General features: G+C 43.3%; 1 protein-coding gene across 7 annotated transcripts in view; it reads left to right on the top strand.

Moving 5' to 3' along the window:
• The window catches only part of F13A1 (coagulation factor XIII A chain), a 65,976-nt gene that overhangs the window by 22,894 nt on the left and 25,095 nt on the right, over positions 1–17,987 (top strand). For all 7 annotated transcript variants that reach the window (XM_080379960.1, XM_080379959.1, XM_080379961.1 and 4 more), the window contains 4 exons: positions 688–939; positions 7,898–8,016; positions 13,602–13,709; positions 16,219–16,393. In XM_080379960.1, coding sequence (XP_080236086.1) covers positions 688–939; positions 7,898–8,016; positions 13,602–13,709; positions 16,219–16,393 — 654 coding nt within the window. The remainder of the gene's footprint in view (positions 1–687; positions 940–7,897; positions 8,017–13,601; positions 13,710–16,218; positions 16,394–17,987) is intronic.

Raw genomic sequence — 17,987 nt, 5'->3', positions numbered from 1 at the left:
AATGTGCTCATCTATACCTTGAGTATCCAGAGTTGGTTCCCACTCCTTCCATGAGGAGTGGATGCTTGGGAGGAACTGAGCATTGGGTACCTGTTGGTGGATTGACATGTATTTTTTCCACTTGTGTCAACTTGCATGGAAGAGCACTTGCTCTCTGCTTGTCAGCACAGTAGTGCAGTGAGGAGAACAAGGTTCTGCTCTGCTAAAGAGCCCCAGAGCCAGTGCCTATGCCCCAGTGGGCACTTGCACACAATCAACGAGGGTGGTGGATGCATCTGAACTGGGGAAGGGGCTCTTACCTAAACTTACCAACAGTGTAGCTGACACCAAGGCAAGGAGCAAGTTGGAGGGCAGCTTGCTGCACAGGGATAAACAGCGGTGAGCAAAGAAAGCCTGCTCATGCTGGCAGGGCTACACTCCTGGCAGTGCCTGAGCCAGCAAGATTGTAGCTTGCTGGAGTGAGATGGGTGGAAGTGTCTGCGCAGGCTGCTTGCTGAGAGGTGTTGCATGTATTCATGTGGCTGTACTGCCAAGTGACCAGGCACTGTGTGAAGCAATGAGGGAGGGCGCTGGTTTCCACCCATTAAAACTTGCCACCTCTGTTGAAAACAAGACAAAGGGACAGAGGACTGCCAGAAAATTAAGAAACTGTCAAAACAAGGTGAACCTATTCACCTTTCTTTCCAGGTCGCTACCCACAGCAAAACAAAGGCACCTACATCCCAATACTAGTAGGTGATGTGCTAAGACCCGGTGAGTGGGGAGCCAAGATTACCTACAGGGAGAACAACTCCATTCGCCTGTCCATCATGTCCTCTGCCACCTGCGTCGTTGGGAAGTTTCGCCTGTACGTTGCTGTCTGGACTCCCTTTGGCATCCTCCGGACACACAGAAATGCAGAAACCGACACTTACATCCTGTTCAATCCCTGGTGCCAGCGTAAGTACTTACCAGAGTCAAAGGTTTGCACTTTCTGCTGCTGGGCTCATTAGGTTTTGAGAGTGGGTGGTGCAGGAAGGGGACCTTGGTACCAAGGAGGCTGGAGACACTCCAGTTTGGGTCTGGAAATTATATAGTAACTCTGCCAAGAGGCGAGTCTTTCAGGCTGGGGAATAGCCCTGTGTGAGCGGAGCTCCACGCTGCAGACCTGTGCCTGTGCTGTAGCTGCACTCTGTAGTTTTATGAGGCCAAGCCTGTGTTTACCAGTTCAGGGTCTATTTCTTGTAGTAAACATACTCCAAGGTTTTGCTCTGACTTGAATAGACATCAGTGTGAACCTCCTGCCTGCCTGTGTGTGCCTTAAACTGACAAGTCACTACAGGCACGTTTTTTTCCCGGGACTCGGTCTGGGGCAGATTGTGGCAGTGTCCCATACTTTGTTGAGTTACATCGTTGATTGCCACATTTGGGAAGGAATATCTGCAGCTGAAAGCCTGCAGGAATTCAGTGGGAGCTGCTGCTCCTGCATACATTGGACGGACTCAACCTGCTGTGCCATCGCTGGTGGTGCCTTCCCGCCACTACATGACATTTGTCCTTATGCCTTCCCCTTTACTGGTGACTAATTAGCAGCAACCGTCACCTCTGTGAGAAACAGAACATTTTGCAAATGAGCCTTTTTTTATAATCCAGTGGGTTGAAGAACAATTTATTTTTTTAATCTCTTTGGATCTTGGGTAAAATCAGCCCTTCCACCTTCAGAATTGTAAAAACCTAATGAACCCCATGTGTGGCTTTAAGAAGAGGGCAAGGAGGACCAGGGAGGTTTGGCTCAGCCTTCTGACAGGCTGTAGCACTGTGTCTCAGCTTCCAACACTTGTCGGGCTCCAAGTCATACATATTGCTATATATTTAGGTCACCAGCTAACTTTAACATTCTCCTGCCACCCTTCCTTATCTTTCGATTTTTTTACCAGCATATTTGCATCAAATAATCCCATACCAAACAAGGGCCATCCTACCCAGTGACAAGTAAGTTTAGCATTATTAATAGAGCCCATTATTCAGCTGCACTGCTGTCAGTACATCCAATGATTTGTGCTGAATTCATTACTTGCCCCTGGTCCAAGGCAATATAAGCAATGATTAGCTTATGCATTATTTAGGAAGATATATGTTAATGCTGAATAAAGCGGAGTTAGTTAAGTGGGAACAGGAGGGAAGGGCAGGACCCAAGGCCCTGTGACACTGTGACTCCTGTACTTCTGAAAGCAGCGTAGAGGCAGGTACCTTAGAGCAGCATACTAAGAGTTTGTTCTGGGAAAGGAGGGAGAATATGTAACAGAAAGAGAGGAATTGTTGCCAAAGTTATGACCCACTGTAAGCAGACAAAACTGTTCAAGGTTTGTGAAGGCATCGTGAGCCCCTCACAGCTTCAGCTAGGGAGGTGCAATTCTCCACCTCAGTTTAGAGCATCCTTTGGCTTTAGTCCTGGGTATCATAACAGCCAGTTTGTTAGCCAGCACGGTGACTCTGCACCTCTTTGGAAAGGGATAAACCCCAAAGAAAAAGCTTCTTAAATTGCCTCAGGTTGCCTCATGACTAGCATGCAACCAGCTAGTGCTGCATACATCTCTAATGCAGAGAAAATGTGATGTGGGGGCTTGGCTACCCCAGTGTGGTGTGACTGTGACCACACAAGCTGATTCAAGGTGCTAGTCAGGGGGTGGCAAGGGGAAAATCAATCCTTTCTTCACATCTCCTTCCCTGCCAGCCCTGTGTGCTGACTGATCCACCTCTGTTCATGGCACAGGGGTGCTTTGGTCCCCTATGCCCTTCCTCCCTCCCACCTGAGCTGAACGGGGCCAAAAGCCAGCAAGACTAAAAGCAGGGAGCAAGACATGGAGCAGTGTCCTCCAGCATCAACCATTGGGAAGGCTGATGGAAAAGCTCTGCTTTAGGAAAGCAAAAGAGAGTCTCCAGGCAGCAAGGATGTGCTGTGTGTCCCCAGGCCAAGGGGAGGCAACTTGAAGTCACCCCGGAGGACCACATTTTCATCTTCAGCTTATGTGTTCAAGTGTGTCTCAATGACTTCAGGTCCTGTCCCTTGTTGACTATTGTAGTTTTTGTTTTCTCCGTGTTTCATTTAGATTTAGATTTATTCTCATTTCTTGCCCCCACTTTTGCTCCTAGGTGGTTTGGGCTAATTGGCTCCTATATCTGCCTTTCCTCCCATTCCTTGTGTTAAAAAAAACTAGGGACTGTTTCTCTACACTTTATCCCCTGGCTGGAAAAGATTGTTCAGTGGAATCACAAAAGGGTATAAAAACTCAGGCAATTAAAGTGCAGAAAAAACAATAGTTTGAAAATCTTCTAGACTTGTTTGCTGGGTTAATAGCTAAGCAGAAAAGTCTGAGTGAAAAGCCTCATTAAAAAGAGAGAAGGCTGATGCCAGGAATGAACAGGGATTGTTATAGCAGGGAGCAGAGTATGGGTTCTGTCAGTGTCTAGTGCAGCTTTCCAACTCATCATTTTGGAGAAACATCAGTGTGTCGGTATAAGCTTTTTGTTAAGACAGAGGCATTTGTGCCCTTTCTTATTACTCCTTTTTTCACTGTAGTTCAGTTTTGACATATCTTCCCAGCCAGGAATGCAGGGTGGGTTTTTTTCTGCTGTTTCAAAACAAGTTTGAATACTTTACCAGTCAAACTACAGAGTATTATGCTTCCAAAGTCATCAGATGCTTTTATATGTTTTAATCCCCTTAGCTACATTTAAGGCTGATCACCAAGAATACTTTAAAGATGCAGATGCAGGGCCTGATCCTGCAAAATTATATACACCAGTTCCAAACATGTGGGAATTCAGCAAGCTAGTGGATTGAGATTTCAGATACTCAGGAAATCGGCATTACCTAGTAAGTGAGGTAAAGCCTGTGAGGAGAGGCAGCATCCTTTCTGCAGTCAGCTGACATAGTTGGGAAAAACAGATGTGCTTCTGGGCATGCAGAGCCCTCTTCAGTTCTGAAATAGAAGATACAAATGGCAAGTAGTTAAGGATAACTTCTTGGAGTTTAGCTTGATTCTTAGCAGTATCAGACTACATGAAAGCAGAGAAGGGCTCCTTTGATCTCAGTACTGTGAGCCCATTCCAAGGAGGTGCTGAGTCCCAGCAACTTTCTGCTGGGGAACATTCAGTGCCTATCAGGTAAAGACCTTGCATTGTGACCTTGCATTGACTTGTGTGGCTCTCTCACAGGTGGAGATGCGTAGTGTATCTGAGTAAGTTGCAGATGGTGTGGGCTGAGGTGTGCATTTCATTCACCCAAGCCTCCTGCAAAGTGCATTGTATTTAAGCAATTAAATATGTTGCAACTTTATTGAGTCAGTTACGTGTTTCTGCTGCTTGAATGCCCTAAGTTTGAAGATTAGTAACATGATCGACTTTGGACTCCTTTCATGTGTTACCAGTCATACACATTTGGCCCAATAACATTTTCTTGCATTTATAGCTAAATCTTAAATTTGATCTCTTGTGCCGTAGGTTCCACATGGGTAAAATTCACGCAGAGCTTCATCCTCCTGCTACATTAACGTAGGCAAACCGTAGCAGCTGCAAGGCAGCATACTGATCGTGGTCCTGAATGGAGTGAGTTTGTAGATAACAATTGTAGGGGAATGAAGCTGGGTTAATTAACATTGATAATATACAGCTGTGGGCTGGCTTCAGGGGCAGGGGGTTGGCTGATATAGATAAGGTGCAGCTGTGGCTGGTTCTGTTAAGTGGTTGAGCAGCCAATGAAGAGGGAGCAGCAAAGGAAGAGAGAGGAGAAAGAAGCAGAGAGAAAAGAGAGAGTGGGCCTTGGATGAGGGGAGACAAGGAGAAGGCAGCAGAGGGAGTGGTGTGAAGAGTACGTTGGTATGAGATGGTAAAAGACCTTGTTGCAACTGGCTAGTCTGGAAAGTGCTGTGGCAGATAACTGTATTCAGTTCTTGCAGCTGCTCTGTGCTTGCCACAGCACTGTCCTCTTCCCAGAAAGACCCCTGGGAGTTTTGTGGTTCCAGTGAGGTCCACCCTTGCGTTCCTGGATTCCCATGGGAGCGTGTTGAAGGGAGGCTGGGTGCTCAGGGCAACCCTGCTGCTTCCACCTGTCTGCTGGTGCTGCTGTGCTCAGTGGTCACAGCACAAAGAAATAACGTTTCCAGCTCCAGGTGGTTGCTGCGCTGGGGATGGGGTCTCCCCATACTGGGTAGGGTCCTCTCATGCTCATACACCTTCCCAAATTGCAAGGGCTGCTCTGGGCTCCTCATCTCTTTACAAGGAGCCTGTGTTCAGTGGGATTTCTCGCCTGCAATAGTCTTCATGTGAAGTGTATTTTCACCTTATCCATCTTCAAACAGAGAAACATAGAGGCTAATTTGCTTCTTTGTAGCATTGCTAGTGTCTTAGTAATTTCCCAGGATAAAAGAAGTGAGTAAAAAGAAAAACGTAAACTGCTAAAGAACAAACAAACCCAGCACATTTCCATGGAATTCTTCTGTTTGCCAGATGTGAGCCTCCACTTGCACAAAATAATTAGGAGTTGTACTATGTAGAGCTCGCTTAGCATCAAAGTAGCCACAAATGCTTCGTATTTTCTTCTAAACAGTCTCAAGAGTAGTGAAAGCTGTCAAAAATCAAAGCACCTGGCTTTCCTGTGAAACACAGAATGCTTTTTCGCTTTATCAAAAAAACACAAATACTTTAAAATAATTGACAGAGAAGTTAATCAATTTTCATCTGATTTAGCAAAGATCATGCAGTCTTGAAATAACATAAGCATCTCAATTGATACCATCCGGATCAATATGGATATTTTTAATCCCTGAAAGAAGGCAACGGCACACACTCCACTGAACGTGTAACTGTACAGAAGAAGGTGTGAGTTCTCCTTAAATACGTTCTCCGTGCCATTGGTATGGATGTACTTTAATAAAATCCAAAGCTCAGTGAGAGAACACATGTGATCGTTCAATCAGCAGACCAGGCAGATCCAGCCTAATGGAGCCTAGATGATCAGTAACATCTTCAACGTTTTTAGTGGGATGTTACACAGAACTTGTTTAGAGCTGGGAGTTGGACCTCAGAAAAGTCATGTAATACAGAGTTTTGTAAGTATGAGTGTCCCTGCTGGCATAAGTGACTGCAGCTTTTTGATTCACTGTCAAGTTTTAATGCTCTCTTTCACCTGATAGCCTCTGAATATAATAAACCCATGATCTTCTGCTTTGTGCCTGGGTGCAGGTCGTGGGTAATGACAAGCCTATAAAAAAACTTCTTGATGACCCAGCTCTTAGAAGCCGGGGGAATGCCACCAGCCTGCCACATGCAAGACTGGGTCTCAGACCTGCCCACCTTTGGGAAAAGCTGCCAAAACCTGCCACTTCAGTGTTTACTCGGGTTCGGATGTAGCCTGCAGAGCCTGTACAGAAACCCTGTCAAAAGTATAATGGCAGGCACTGATCTCCTTAAATGCGATAAAGGCTTCTTACATCTTTCCTTATCATTCCTTGCACACCAGTGTGGAGGTCATTATATCTATGCATAATCCCTTCTATATGTGTAGTCATAGACACATAAATACATCTTCAGAGAAAACAAAAACTTCCAGAAGGGTTAGGTATGTAGTTTGGTATATCCTTCTCCTAACTGAAGCTAGTGTGAGTTTTGCCATTGATTTTTTTCAGAGGGCTCAGATTTTAGCTTGTTTTCAGCCAAATTGCAGTTTTATGGGCAGATGAAGAAGCCATTGAGGATGAGGTTTACAAGGAAGTACAAATAAGATTTACATTTCAACAAAATACAAGTAGTCAATAGGCTTTTAAAAGTTAAATGATCCTTTAGTAATTTGTATTGGGATGCTGAAGAATCCACTATGGCAGTAGTGAGTGGTAGTTTTGTACTTGCCCATATGAAACTATCAGAGGTTATTACTTCCCTTTAATTTGCTATCTGGTACCACATTACTGATTTCCTCAAATTAATTAATTCCAATACTGTTAATTGTTAACCTGCATCTCTTAGTCTCAAAATACAAGCATTGGTACAGGAAAGAAATCCTCGACTATTCTAGTGTCACAGAATCGCGACCTGCTTCATACTTACCTGTGAATGTCTGAATAGTTTCATGTCATTCAGAGTTATGTATGAATGTTAATATTTATTATATTAATTAAATACATATTTAATTATAATATTAATTTAAATAATTATTTACCTATGTGAATCATGTTTGCAGGGAGAGGGTCCACACTTATGCTCCTGACTCTTGATATAAGACCAATCTAGGATATACCCTTTGTATATGTTTTGTTAAAGTTCTCTTCCAGTTGCTTCCAGTTTTCACCTGGACACTTGAATTTCTCCTCCTATTAGCTGGTCAGTCAAGCTGCATGGGGGAGTGATACTCCAGTCAATAACTTAGGTACAGAAAAAGCAATCAAACCTTTCTGTTAATATACTGTAAAAACTGTATTCCATTTTTTTTAATGCATTACAGATTTTTCTTTAGATCTCTTGACTTGAGCTGTTTTCCATTAACATTAATAGGTTTGAAATTGTTCTTTGATCTGTTTGTACAGATGCAGAATGGCATCATGGTGTTCCAACTTTTAAATTAGCGGTACACAGTAATCATAAAATTCTTGATAAGATGTGACATTTTAATCAGACTTTACAGATCCTGAGAAAACAGGCAGGAGTTGTCGGCATTTTTGCGTCTTGCATGCTTTTAAGTTGTGTATCATATTCCTAAGTGAGGTCACTATTTCCATGTTCTTGTAGTCTGTTGAAGCAAGTAATTCCTTGTTTGATGTGAGAGGGGCACTTTTCATCAAAGACAAGTGTATTATATGCTAAGATTTGTTTATCTGTCCTATATGAAAACTAAGCAAATCTATTTTTTTGTAAACTGATGCAGAGGATGCTGTGTATCTGGATGACGAGAAGGAAAGGGAAGAATACGTCCTGAATGATGTTGGTATCATTTTCCATGGAAACATCAACGATATAAAATTTAGAAGCTGGAGTTATGGTCAGGTGAGCTATTTAGATCTTCTCTGGCTGCTCCCAGCAGGGACAGCAAGTGAGTTCAATTGACACCAGACTGTGGTCCAGACTGTGGGCTCTGGAGTGCATTATTGGTCTCTTCTTCAGAAAGACAAGGGGAATAATTTTAAAATTGTATGAAGTGGTGTATGCCTAATCCAGAAAAGCAATGGTTATAATAGCTAATATTTAAGGATCTTGTTTTAGGAGCATTATTTCAGATACTTAGAGGTTGCCTGTTGAAAGTTACCATCATGAGCTGAGGTTTCCACAGTAAGCAGTATTTCTGCTGCTACGTTGTTGCTGTTTCAGGATCAAACCATTTCAGTGAAAGAGTACAGAGATTATTTTTTTCTTTTTCATTTTCCAGTAATAGGTTGTATTGCTTTTTGTCTTTTTCAGTTTTAGCAGCTTGGTGGAAATAATTCTGATCTTCTTGGGGGTCAGCTTGTAACAGGGTTCCTATGACAAACTGGGATTTCATCCCAGACTTTTAAATTTCCTCACCACAGTGACAAAGGGGGGAACCTCTCCCTTTGCTGCCTGGACTTGGCAACATCAGTCTCCAGTGGCCTTTTGCAGCCTGGGGGTGACACCCTCTGCCAGGCTGGTGTGGGGTACTGGTGGGCCTTCAATAGCATCACACTTACTGCTTGTCTATTTTACCTCAACCTGTTTGTAAGCACTAACCAGTGTGAAAATCCCTACAGGATGGAAGAGTTAAGTTGGTGTGTGAGAATGGGGAAAAGGCATTAACGAGCAGAATCAAAACAAGAAAAACTAACCCTAGCTGTCACTCAGAGGGGCTCCAATGGGCAGTTATTGGACATGGTGAACTCTGCACATCTCACCTCCTGGGTTTTCACAACAGCGCAATTAAGAACATGTTGAAGTATTTCCTTAGTGCTACAGTGATGGATCCATTCAGTTTTCATGGCACGTCCCTGGCGAGGCCTTGCAGAAAGGGGCTTTCTTGCTTTGTGTTCTTTCCCTCAGCTAAAGACAATCTCGAAGCTTGAGCTGGATGGATTGCCAGTGTGCTTGCCCTGGAGAGCTCTTTGAACTCGCATCTCTCTTGTTTCCTTGTTTAAGGGTACAATTTCATCTTTTTTTCCTGCGGCAGCACTGCCTTAGGGAGTTCCTGCCTCTGCACCATTCCTTTGGTTGTGTCAGCGCTGTTGTTTGCGGGGTCTGTCACCCTGACTGAGATAAAAATAACCCTTAAATAAGTGGGGGGGAGCAATTCCATAAGCTGATGGTGCCTCTGACAAGAGATGTGGAACCAGATCCTGAGGCCAAAGCTGGGTGTGCGTTTATGTTGACCAAAAATGCCCCCTCCTGGCCCTTCCTTCCCCCTGCAAGTGCTTGTGCAGCCATGCAGCGAGGCTGGAGAGCTGATCCAGCTGAATAAGCATCTCCTTGGGTTTTTTTCTTTTCCCTTGGGTTATATTTTGGGCTTGCTCTGTTCCTAGATCTGGGATTGACTCCGTGACAGATGTAAGGGAGAGGGAGAGAGTGGAAGGAGTGGCTGGAGGTGGAAGGTGCTGCTTAAACCAGCTGCTGGATTTATGTCCTAAGATGCTAAATTTATGGCCTATGGTGGCTTGGCCTGCGGTGCTTATATTCTGCAAATCTGGCAGCTTCCCGACACAAACACCAGCCTCCCTTGAGAAACTGCATTATTTATTTGGTTTTGCTAGGAGGGAGTTCTGTCTGGGAGGTTAGGGCTGTTCCCTTCGCCATCTACTTGCATTCCTCTGTTGTCTGAAAATGGAGGGCATGATTTCCACACTGGGCTGTAGTGCACCTTTCACTGTCACATCCCCATGTGAAAATTGAGCGTGGCAAACACGTCTAAGGGGGCCCAGGTAAAGAGTTTTAACGGAATTGAACATTTGAGTGTAATACACATCTCAAAGTGCAGAGCAATAGAGAAATATTCTTCTGGTTTCAGTGAAGTAGTGTATGTGATGTTCCTGATCTCACCCTGACAATTTCCAACCATTAAAAACATGCATCTCCATCATTTTCAGCAATCCTGGACATGAAGAATAAGAACATTGCTGTGAGTGAGTAAAAGTACTAGCAGCAAGGCCTATATTATGAATAGGGCATGTAATTATGCATTTTGTGTTTATGATATATAGCCCTGTACAACTGTGCAAGTTAAAAGCTTAAGGCTACATACAGTCACAGAGGTGAAAGGTGTATAGTCATATACAAAAATACAGATAGACTTGTGCATGGTAATATTCTTAGGCTAAAAAACTGCTTTGGATGACAGATGTAAGCTTTAACTCAGGTTGTAAATTAAAAAAGAACATACAGTTCAAAACTGGGTTACTAGTGGGAGATGACTGTCACAGCTGCTGTCTTTAATGAGCAGCATCGACATGAGAGGAGGAAAAGCAAGAAAAATGGACCAAGGAAGAAAAAACAAAAGACCAGTTGAAACATGGCTGTAGTGAATGAGGATGGAGATGTTCCTTGTAACACGACTGTGATTCCTTTCTTCTAAGAAAGCACAAATACCTAGTCACTCAGGAAAGCCCACGGGATTCAGGGGAAATTTGACTCTGGAAGAAGCCTAGGCACATAGGAATTCTTTAGCTGAAAAAGATCAGAAGCTGGATGCTATATTGATCATTTAATGTTTTTTTCTGAGAAAAATAAAACAAAACAGGTGGGTATATAGTTCTTGTTGCCATCGTGAGTTGTGTCATATCCCCACGATGAGCTGCGTTAGCTTTGCAGCCCACTGTGCACATGTATTTTTATGGCATGTGCATTTGGTCAGATCAGCCCATAGGCAACACGGGACCACCTCTGCCTGCAACTGACTGTGAGGAACACAGCCCTAGCTCCACCAGTGCAAAAGGTGTGGTACAGCCCCTCTTACCTTTATTTAAATGGAAGGTCATCTACTAGAGACAGGTTAGCACGCTGGAGGATCCCGCTGAAGGCCAGCCTGACAAACGCACTGCTCTGTTAACACAACGCATATCTGTTTGCAGACAGAGCCCCTTTGCCTGTGTGTTTTCTCATGCCTTGTTTTCCATCTGCAGTCTTTCCCAGGTGGCTCCGCCAAAGTTCCTTGGTCCCGAATATGGTTTATTTTCATTTCAGCTTGTGTTGAGCAGTCAGTGCCTGCGCCTGGCCCAAGTTCACTCACCTGTCCTGGCTGCCTAATGCTGCTCTGGTTCCTCTGACATTTCAGGGATGTTCAGCCTTACAAATGCTATGTTTCTGTTCCAGTTCCCACTAGATAACATTTTCATGCCAAGAGTGAGAGCAAGAAACTAATTTAGTTTGATTTAATGTTTTTAAATCCCTGGATAGTGAAGAAGGGCAAAACTGTCTTCAGAGTTAAGGCTACTCTGCATCCTACTCTACTGCAACAGCATAAGGCAGCTAGACTTTACAGCTTGTCTGATCTCTTCTCCTGTTAATCCAGTTATTTCACAAGCATTCATGTAATTTTGTAAATACTGAGGTGGAAGGCAACAACCCTGACAGCAATTTCTTTCCTCTTTATTCTTTCTGTATATGCTGGCAAGATTGATGGTGTCTCATAAACCATAGATGAGAAATATATAATTTGCAGGGTAAACTCCATATTTATCTAGCTCAGGTCTTAGGCGCTGCTGATGACTTGAAGTGCAGAAAGCGGATTTTGATCCTGGTGAAAGTGATAAATCATTGGGCCAGATCAGAAGAAAAGTGAACTTGAAGTAGGAAAGATTGCTGCAAGGGCCTAGAGTTTACATTATCTGTTGTGAGGATTCTTCTTGGGAAGGAGGGTCTCCACAGCATGGTCATTCACCTGAGATTGTTTACATCACATATCAGTGGAGTGGACTGGAGAATCTACCGTGCAGTTATTCAGCTTCCCAGGTTTGATACAATATTAGGAGTAGGTCGCTGGGTGACACTGATCCCTCTTTCCCTATTTACCCAAACACCATGAATTCAGTTTTGCTCAGACGGTGAGGTGTTGCTCACTAGTGAACATCTGCTCCAGAGAAAGTAATTCAGTGCAAGTGTGGGTGATGATGAGCAGGGTGTGCTGCCTTGGAGGACATTTGCTGAAAAGGATCTGTACGGCGGTGGTACTCTGAACGACAGCCAGGCAGGCTTGAGGCAGAGGCAAATCAAAGGACTTTCCCTGGCCAGGAGGTGGCTGAGGGTGGTGAAATGTGGAGGTGCCTCTGCTTTCTTGGCTTACGCCAGAGCTTGACTGCTGCCTGGGATGTGACCCCCATCCCTCCTGTTTTCCCTGCAGCATCAGTCTTGACTCTTTGGGGCTTCCTTTTCAGCTCTCTCGCCTCAGGCTTCCTTCTCCTCTGCCTCTCCCTGGGCTGCCAAGGCAGCAGCTTGGTCTGGGCTCTTGCTTGCTTTCCTCAGGAGGCAAAACTCAGACAGCCCTTTTCTGCCAAGGAGCCCTGAGCCAGGCTGGAGACAGTTGCAAAATCAATCCAGCAACACAAGAGCAAAAATCCTCCTAGTGTGAATCACATCTTTAGGGATGCAAGCGTGAAACGTAAAACCTAAAACAGCAAGGGGACAAGCTCCGTGGAGTTTCTGTCACAGCCCTGAATGTCAATATAGGATTTTCTGTCTAGAAGATATTTGTTTTATTAATGTGCATTTCCCTGTCTCCTAACATTTTCCAGGGGACAGAGGTATTTCCCTTTGCTATGCAGTTTCTCCTAAGGAAAATGAAATACAGTGCAGGGCAAGTTCTGTGACAAATGGTTTCTGGTCTATTTAGGCACCTCTGCCCTCAATTCATTCTTGTGCTTGTTCATGCTGGATCGAAGAAACTGTATATTTTCACTCTATTTTTGAAGAAGACTACTTTAGGTCACTTGGTATTTTTGATGTCTAAGTTTGGTAGACCAGGATTAATCTATATAATTGTCAATAATTATATATTTATATATAATTATATAATTATATAATTATATATATATATATAATTATATATAATTATATATAATTATATAGGCTGTCAATAATTATATATGTCAATAATCTATATTGGCTTGTCAATTTCAAACAGATTTAAAAATTAATTTTAAAATGTGTCTTCAAATTAGCTTTGGCAAACCACTTATTGTTCAACTTCGCAGCATAGCATCGGCTGTGTCAGGGAGGTCCTGAAATTAACAGGTCTGGAATCTGTGAAGGACATGAAGTCCTTCACGAGCACACTAGCTTCTTGTAGTTATTATTATAATATCTTCCTATTCCTATTATATACTTGTTAGCACTTAAAATTTTATGTCCTGTCAGAAAGGCTGTGTTGCCATTTCAACCTTCTGGAAACCAGACTAAGATTGATTGGAAAATTACACTCTCTTTTCCATCACAGCCTCTCACATTTTTTTGCCATACATGGGAGATTGTTCTAGAAGAAAACTTGTATTTTTAAACACAGAACTTTGACTTGACCAGCTAATTTTGAAGCTGATCAGCTATTATAACAGCAATGAAAAATAATTTCACCTTTGCTTTCCAGAATAAAAAGTGATTGAATTTTCCCTCTGTTTCCCTTTTAATTTTCTTTTATCTAGTTTGAAGAAAACGTTCTGGATGCTTGCCTGTTCCTGATGGACAAGGCAGAACTGGAGCTCTCTGGGCGCGGAAACCCTATAAAAATCTGCCGTGTTGCCTCTGCAGTGGTATGTAATGGACGCCTAACGTGTGTCAGAAGCGACTCGTAAATCAAAGCCAGGCTGGTTTAACTGGCCATCATGCCCCAATGTGCTCACTCCAGCAGGTGCCAGATAAATTGTCCAGTCTGACCTCTGGGATCTGGCATTTTATTTCACTCCACTAAAAGTGAAATTGTTATGTTGGCTCATTGCCTTTTCCTGAGATTGGTACCTCGCTGGTAGGAAACCCACTCTGAGACATCACACTGCAGGCATGATGGTGTTTCCTGTAATGCTGCGCTCGCTTTCTGGTAGCTGAGATAACTGAGAAAACTATTTCTGTCATGGATGGCAACGTGGCACAATGGGTGGGATTTGGGATGAGGAACTGAGAGACTAACCTGAATGTGGTCTTAAGACACTGCAATGGTGGGCGTTACCATTTTTAAGCCCAAAAGGCCTAGTCACACTGAGAACATTCATATACACTACCTCGGCCCCAGAAGAAAACACTGTGACAGCTGTCCTCTTAAACAAGGGGTCCACAAAACTTCCTGCACCCACAATGGAAGTACCTAAAACTACCAGAAGCAAAGGATAAGGAGAAGACTTTCCACATCTCCACTCTTTCCAGCTGCTAGGCACCAGGAGTCATGTTGGAGCGGGTACAGAGGCAGCCCCATCCCTAATACTCAAGATGGAAGACTCCAGGATGACTTCCAGGATGTGGAAGGCAGAGGCTGAGTCCTCTCCTCTGCCTTATAGAGGTCCGAACTGATGCTGTCTGCTCCCCAGAATAATAGTCTAGTCATTGACCTAGTGTCATCAGGTGGTGTCCCAAGTCAGCTACTGAAACAGACTGTCCACAAAACATGGCTGCTGGAGATGAATAATCCTTTAACCCACTTATTACAGCATTTGCCCAGGCGGTAAGAGAATGAGCTCTTTGTCTTAAATGACACCGAAATGGAATCTCTGGCCTCTCAGTGCCACATCTGAATCTTGCATCACGTTAAACAGAACTTCAGTAAGAAGTATTGAGAACACACCTGCTTGTCTTTCTCTTTTAACTTTTTGGTTAGTTCTTTCACCCCAGAAATTAGAAACATGGCTTCAGACCTTCAGCAGAATTAAGAATTTAATGTGGTCCCCTCATCACTGGGCTAGCAGATGTAAAGGGTCCCTGGTGCAGGGACCATGGTAGCCCTAAGGGCAGAATAGCAGAGTGTATGAACCCAAAGAGGGCTTGGATATCACTTAGGTTTTGAGACACTCAGTCATTTTAGGGGAAGTTCACCATTGGAAATCCAGGAGTCAATGGACTTTAGGTCTAATCTGCAGAACTGGGCCATAGTTGAGTGGGAGTTTTGGCTGTCTGAAATCTGGACCTCAGTAAGAAGTGGCCAAGAAGTGCTGAAGTCCCACCTGTGTTTCTTACCCTCGTTCTTGCTCAAGTTGAAATGTGGTAGAGCTGAGCTCATTTGAGGAGGTGCCCCTGTGCTGGGATACTGCTGAAGTTTCCTGACGTTGCAGAGCAGGTAGTCGCCCCCTCTTCCTCTCTTTACAGCCAGAGGAGAGTCTGAAGATCAACACGCTGCCCTGTCCTTGAAGTGCCTCTTTTCTTGGCTTGTTTCCCACAACAGTGAGATGGGCACAACCCCTTAACCCTTTGGTTATGACTCTGAATACTTATCTTTATTCAGTCCTAGGGTTCACAGGAAGTCGATTTTCTAATTATAAACCAGTAGTTAATCCAGCCAAAAGCTTTTAAATGAGAATTGTGATTTATTTGGCTGGTGTGTAGCTGTTCCACATTAGCATAATTAAAAGGTGCAGAGCGAATGAGCTTTTTGCACAGCCTCAACTGGTTTGGTTCAAATTGCAGCTAGGAGATGTATTGCTCGTTAATGCCTATCAGTATAGCCATTAGTCAGCAAAACTTCTTGTTTTGTACAATCTTACCAGGGGAAAACTTACACAGCAAATTCCTTCTTGTTTTCGTGTGTGCTGGACCGAAGAAAGTTTATACTCTAAAAATAACAGTAGACTGGTTCTCCTCTCAATCTGCTGTAAACCAGGAGTGATTTTATTAAAATCTCTGGACTGAAAAACAGTTGATGCTAGGAAAGAATGCAGCTCAATATTTCTGAGGCTCACTTATCAGTGTATTACTGGTCATGTTTATCAAAAATACATAGTAGTAAGCATGTTTAATGTTAATAAAACTTACTAAACTGGCAACACAGATACTTAGTGTGGTGATTTACTTTCACCGTTATTTTTAAGCATCTGACCTTCATTCAAAATTGTTCAAACTGCTCAATTCAAAATGCTCAAAAAAGCAGATGGAGAATCCATGGCCATTAGCAAGATTGTTCCATTCATCTCCTACCTTTATAATTAAACATTTCTGTCTTACTTCTAGCCTAAACTTGGCTACCTTCAGTCTCTCCCATCCTATCTTTGTCTGCTGGGTTAAAGAGCTCTTTATTATTCAGACTTTGACATCCCTAATGCTCATTTCTTTTGCCTTTAGATCAACTCCAGAGATGATAATGGTATGATTGCTGGATCCTGGGACAATACATACACTTACGGCGTCCCACCTTCAGCCTGGACGGGAAGTGTGGACATTCTCTTGGAGTATTACAGTTCTAAGCAACCCGTGCGATACGGCCAGTGCTGGGTCTTTGCTGGTGTCTTCAACACATGTAGGTATCAGTGAGAAAAGCTTCACGCGGCTATGCAATTCTTGCATAACAGAGAGAGCTTTTAAGTTAAACTATCTAAAATACTTCCTGTCTCCACGGTGTTCAGGAGTAAATAGCAGAGATACTTAAAAATACATGGCCAAAATAGGTGGTCTTTAAATAAACCTTTGGCATCTCCTTCAGTTTGGCTGCTCTTCCACACAAATCCGTTAACTATTTATTGGTTCAGTAAAATGTATTCAATGACTCACGAGGGTAATTTTGGGGGAGAGAAAATTAGTCCTTTGGCACCGTCCACATTTCTGTTAGGAAATCTGAGATGAACAGTGGGCTTGTTATCTAGACCTGCAACATGAAAGTATTACCCAACATGGGATATGTGATGGTATTTCTGCTCCAGAAAGGTCAAATCTTACCTACTGAGGATTGTTCCTAGCAAAATTGACATGTACTGTCCTAGTATCTGTCTACTGAGCACTGTTAACATTTTCTATGGAGTCTGTGAGCCAGAACAATGAGGGAAGTGCTAGCCTGGTTTATAAATTGTCTAGCACTACAAGATAAGGTCTAAACACACTTGCTCAAACTAGAATTCCAATGTTGCCACAAATGTGGTGTTGCAGGTTCTAAAATCCAGTAGGGAAAGCAGAGTTGGATGGGTCCCACTTCTTTACTGCCTAGTGCTTTCTAATAACATCATCTGCTAATACACTGGGACACACAGCAGTGTATTAGCAGCCAAGAAAGACGCTAGAAGTGTAAAAAATGTGCATTATACAGATAATGGGGACCAGTCATTGGAAGCAATGCTTATGTCAAATGCCAGTGTAGCCAGTCAAGCAGTTCATACGCTTGTGGCACTGGCCAATAGAAGCCAAACAGAAATTAAAAGAAACGTCTATCTTAAACCCAGATGACCTTCCTTAGAAGTGCTTATAACATATGCATTTAAGTGTCAAACTTGGGGGGACCAGATCAGCTTAGGACCATGGGGGACACAATGGGTATTTCTGCAGGCTTAGAGCCTACATTGCATCAAGTACTTCTCAGCCACAGCTGAAGGGCTAAGCTTTGGCCCTTGTATTTAAGATGTGAAAAGGAAATTACAGAAAAGCTCTCCATGAAACTTTCCTGTTTGTCATGTCTCAGTACTGTCACATGTTACCGTCATATGCTGCTGTCTCAAGGAATCACATTATACTTCTCTTTATCTTTTATTTCTATCAAAAATGAAGGGTATGAATCACCCATCTTCTGCAGCAAACATGGAAATTGAATAATTAATGACAAGTTACAGACTGGTTCTTCACCCCCAGGCAGCCCTAGACATCTCTGTCTTTTCACTTTATTTTTGCCTCTTCTGTACATGTGTGTTTCATTTTGTGCATAATTTTCATCCAATCTTGAAAACTGAATTTCATGACTCATTTTAGTCACCTGAGGTAGTTCAAAAGCTATTCAAAACAGTAAGGACCTCAGAAACAAAGGTGGCATCTGACCACCTAGCCCTCTGCTTGCACAGGCTTCTTGCAGCTGTGGTGGGAGACGCAGTTTCAGGCATCTCTGCTTCTTTTTCATACATCTGGAGAGGTTC

This window comes from Falco punctatus (assembly GCF_963210335.1).
Source record: "Falco punctatus genome assembly, chromosome: 3".
NCBI classification, from domain to species: Eukaryota; Metazoa; Chordata; class Aves; order Falconiformes; family Falconidae; genus Falco; species Falco punctatus.
This window is presented reverse-complemented; position numbering and strand designations above follow the sequence as displayed.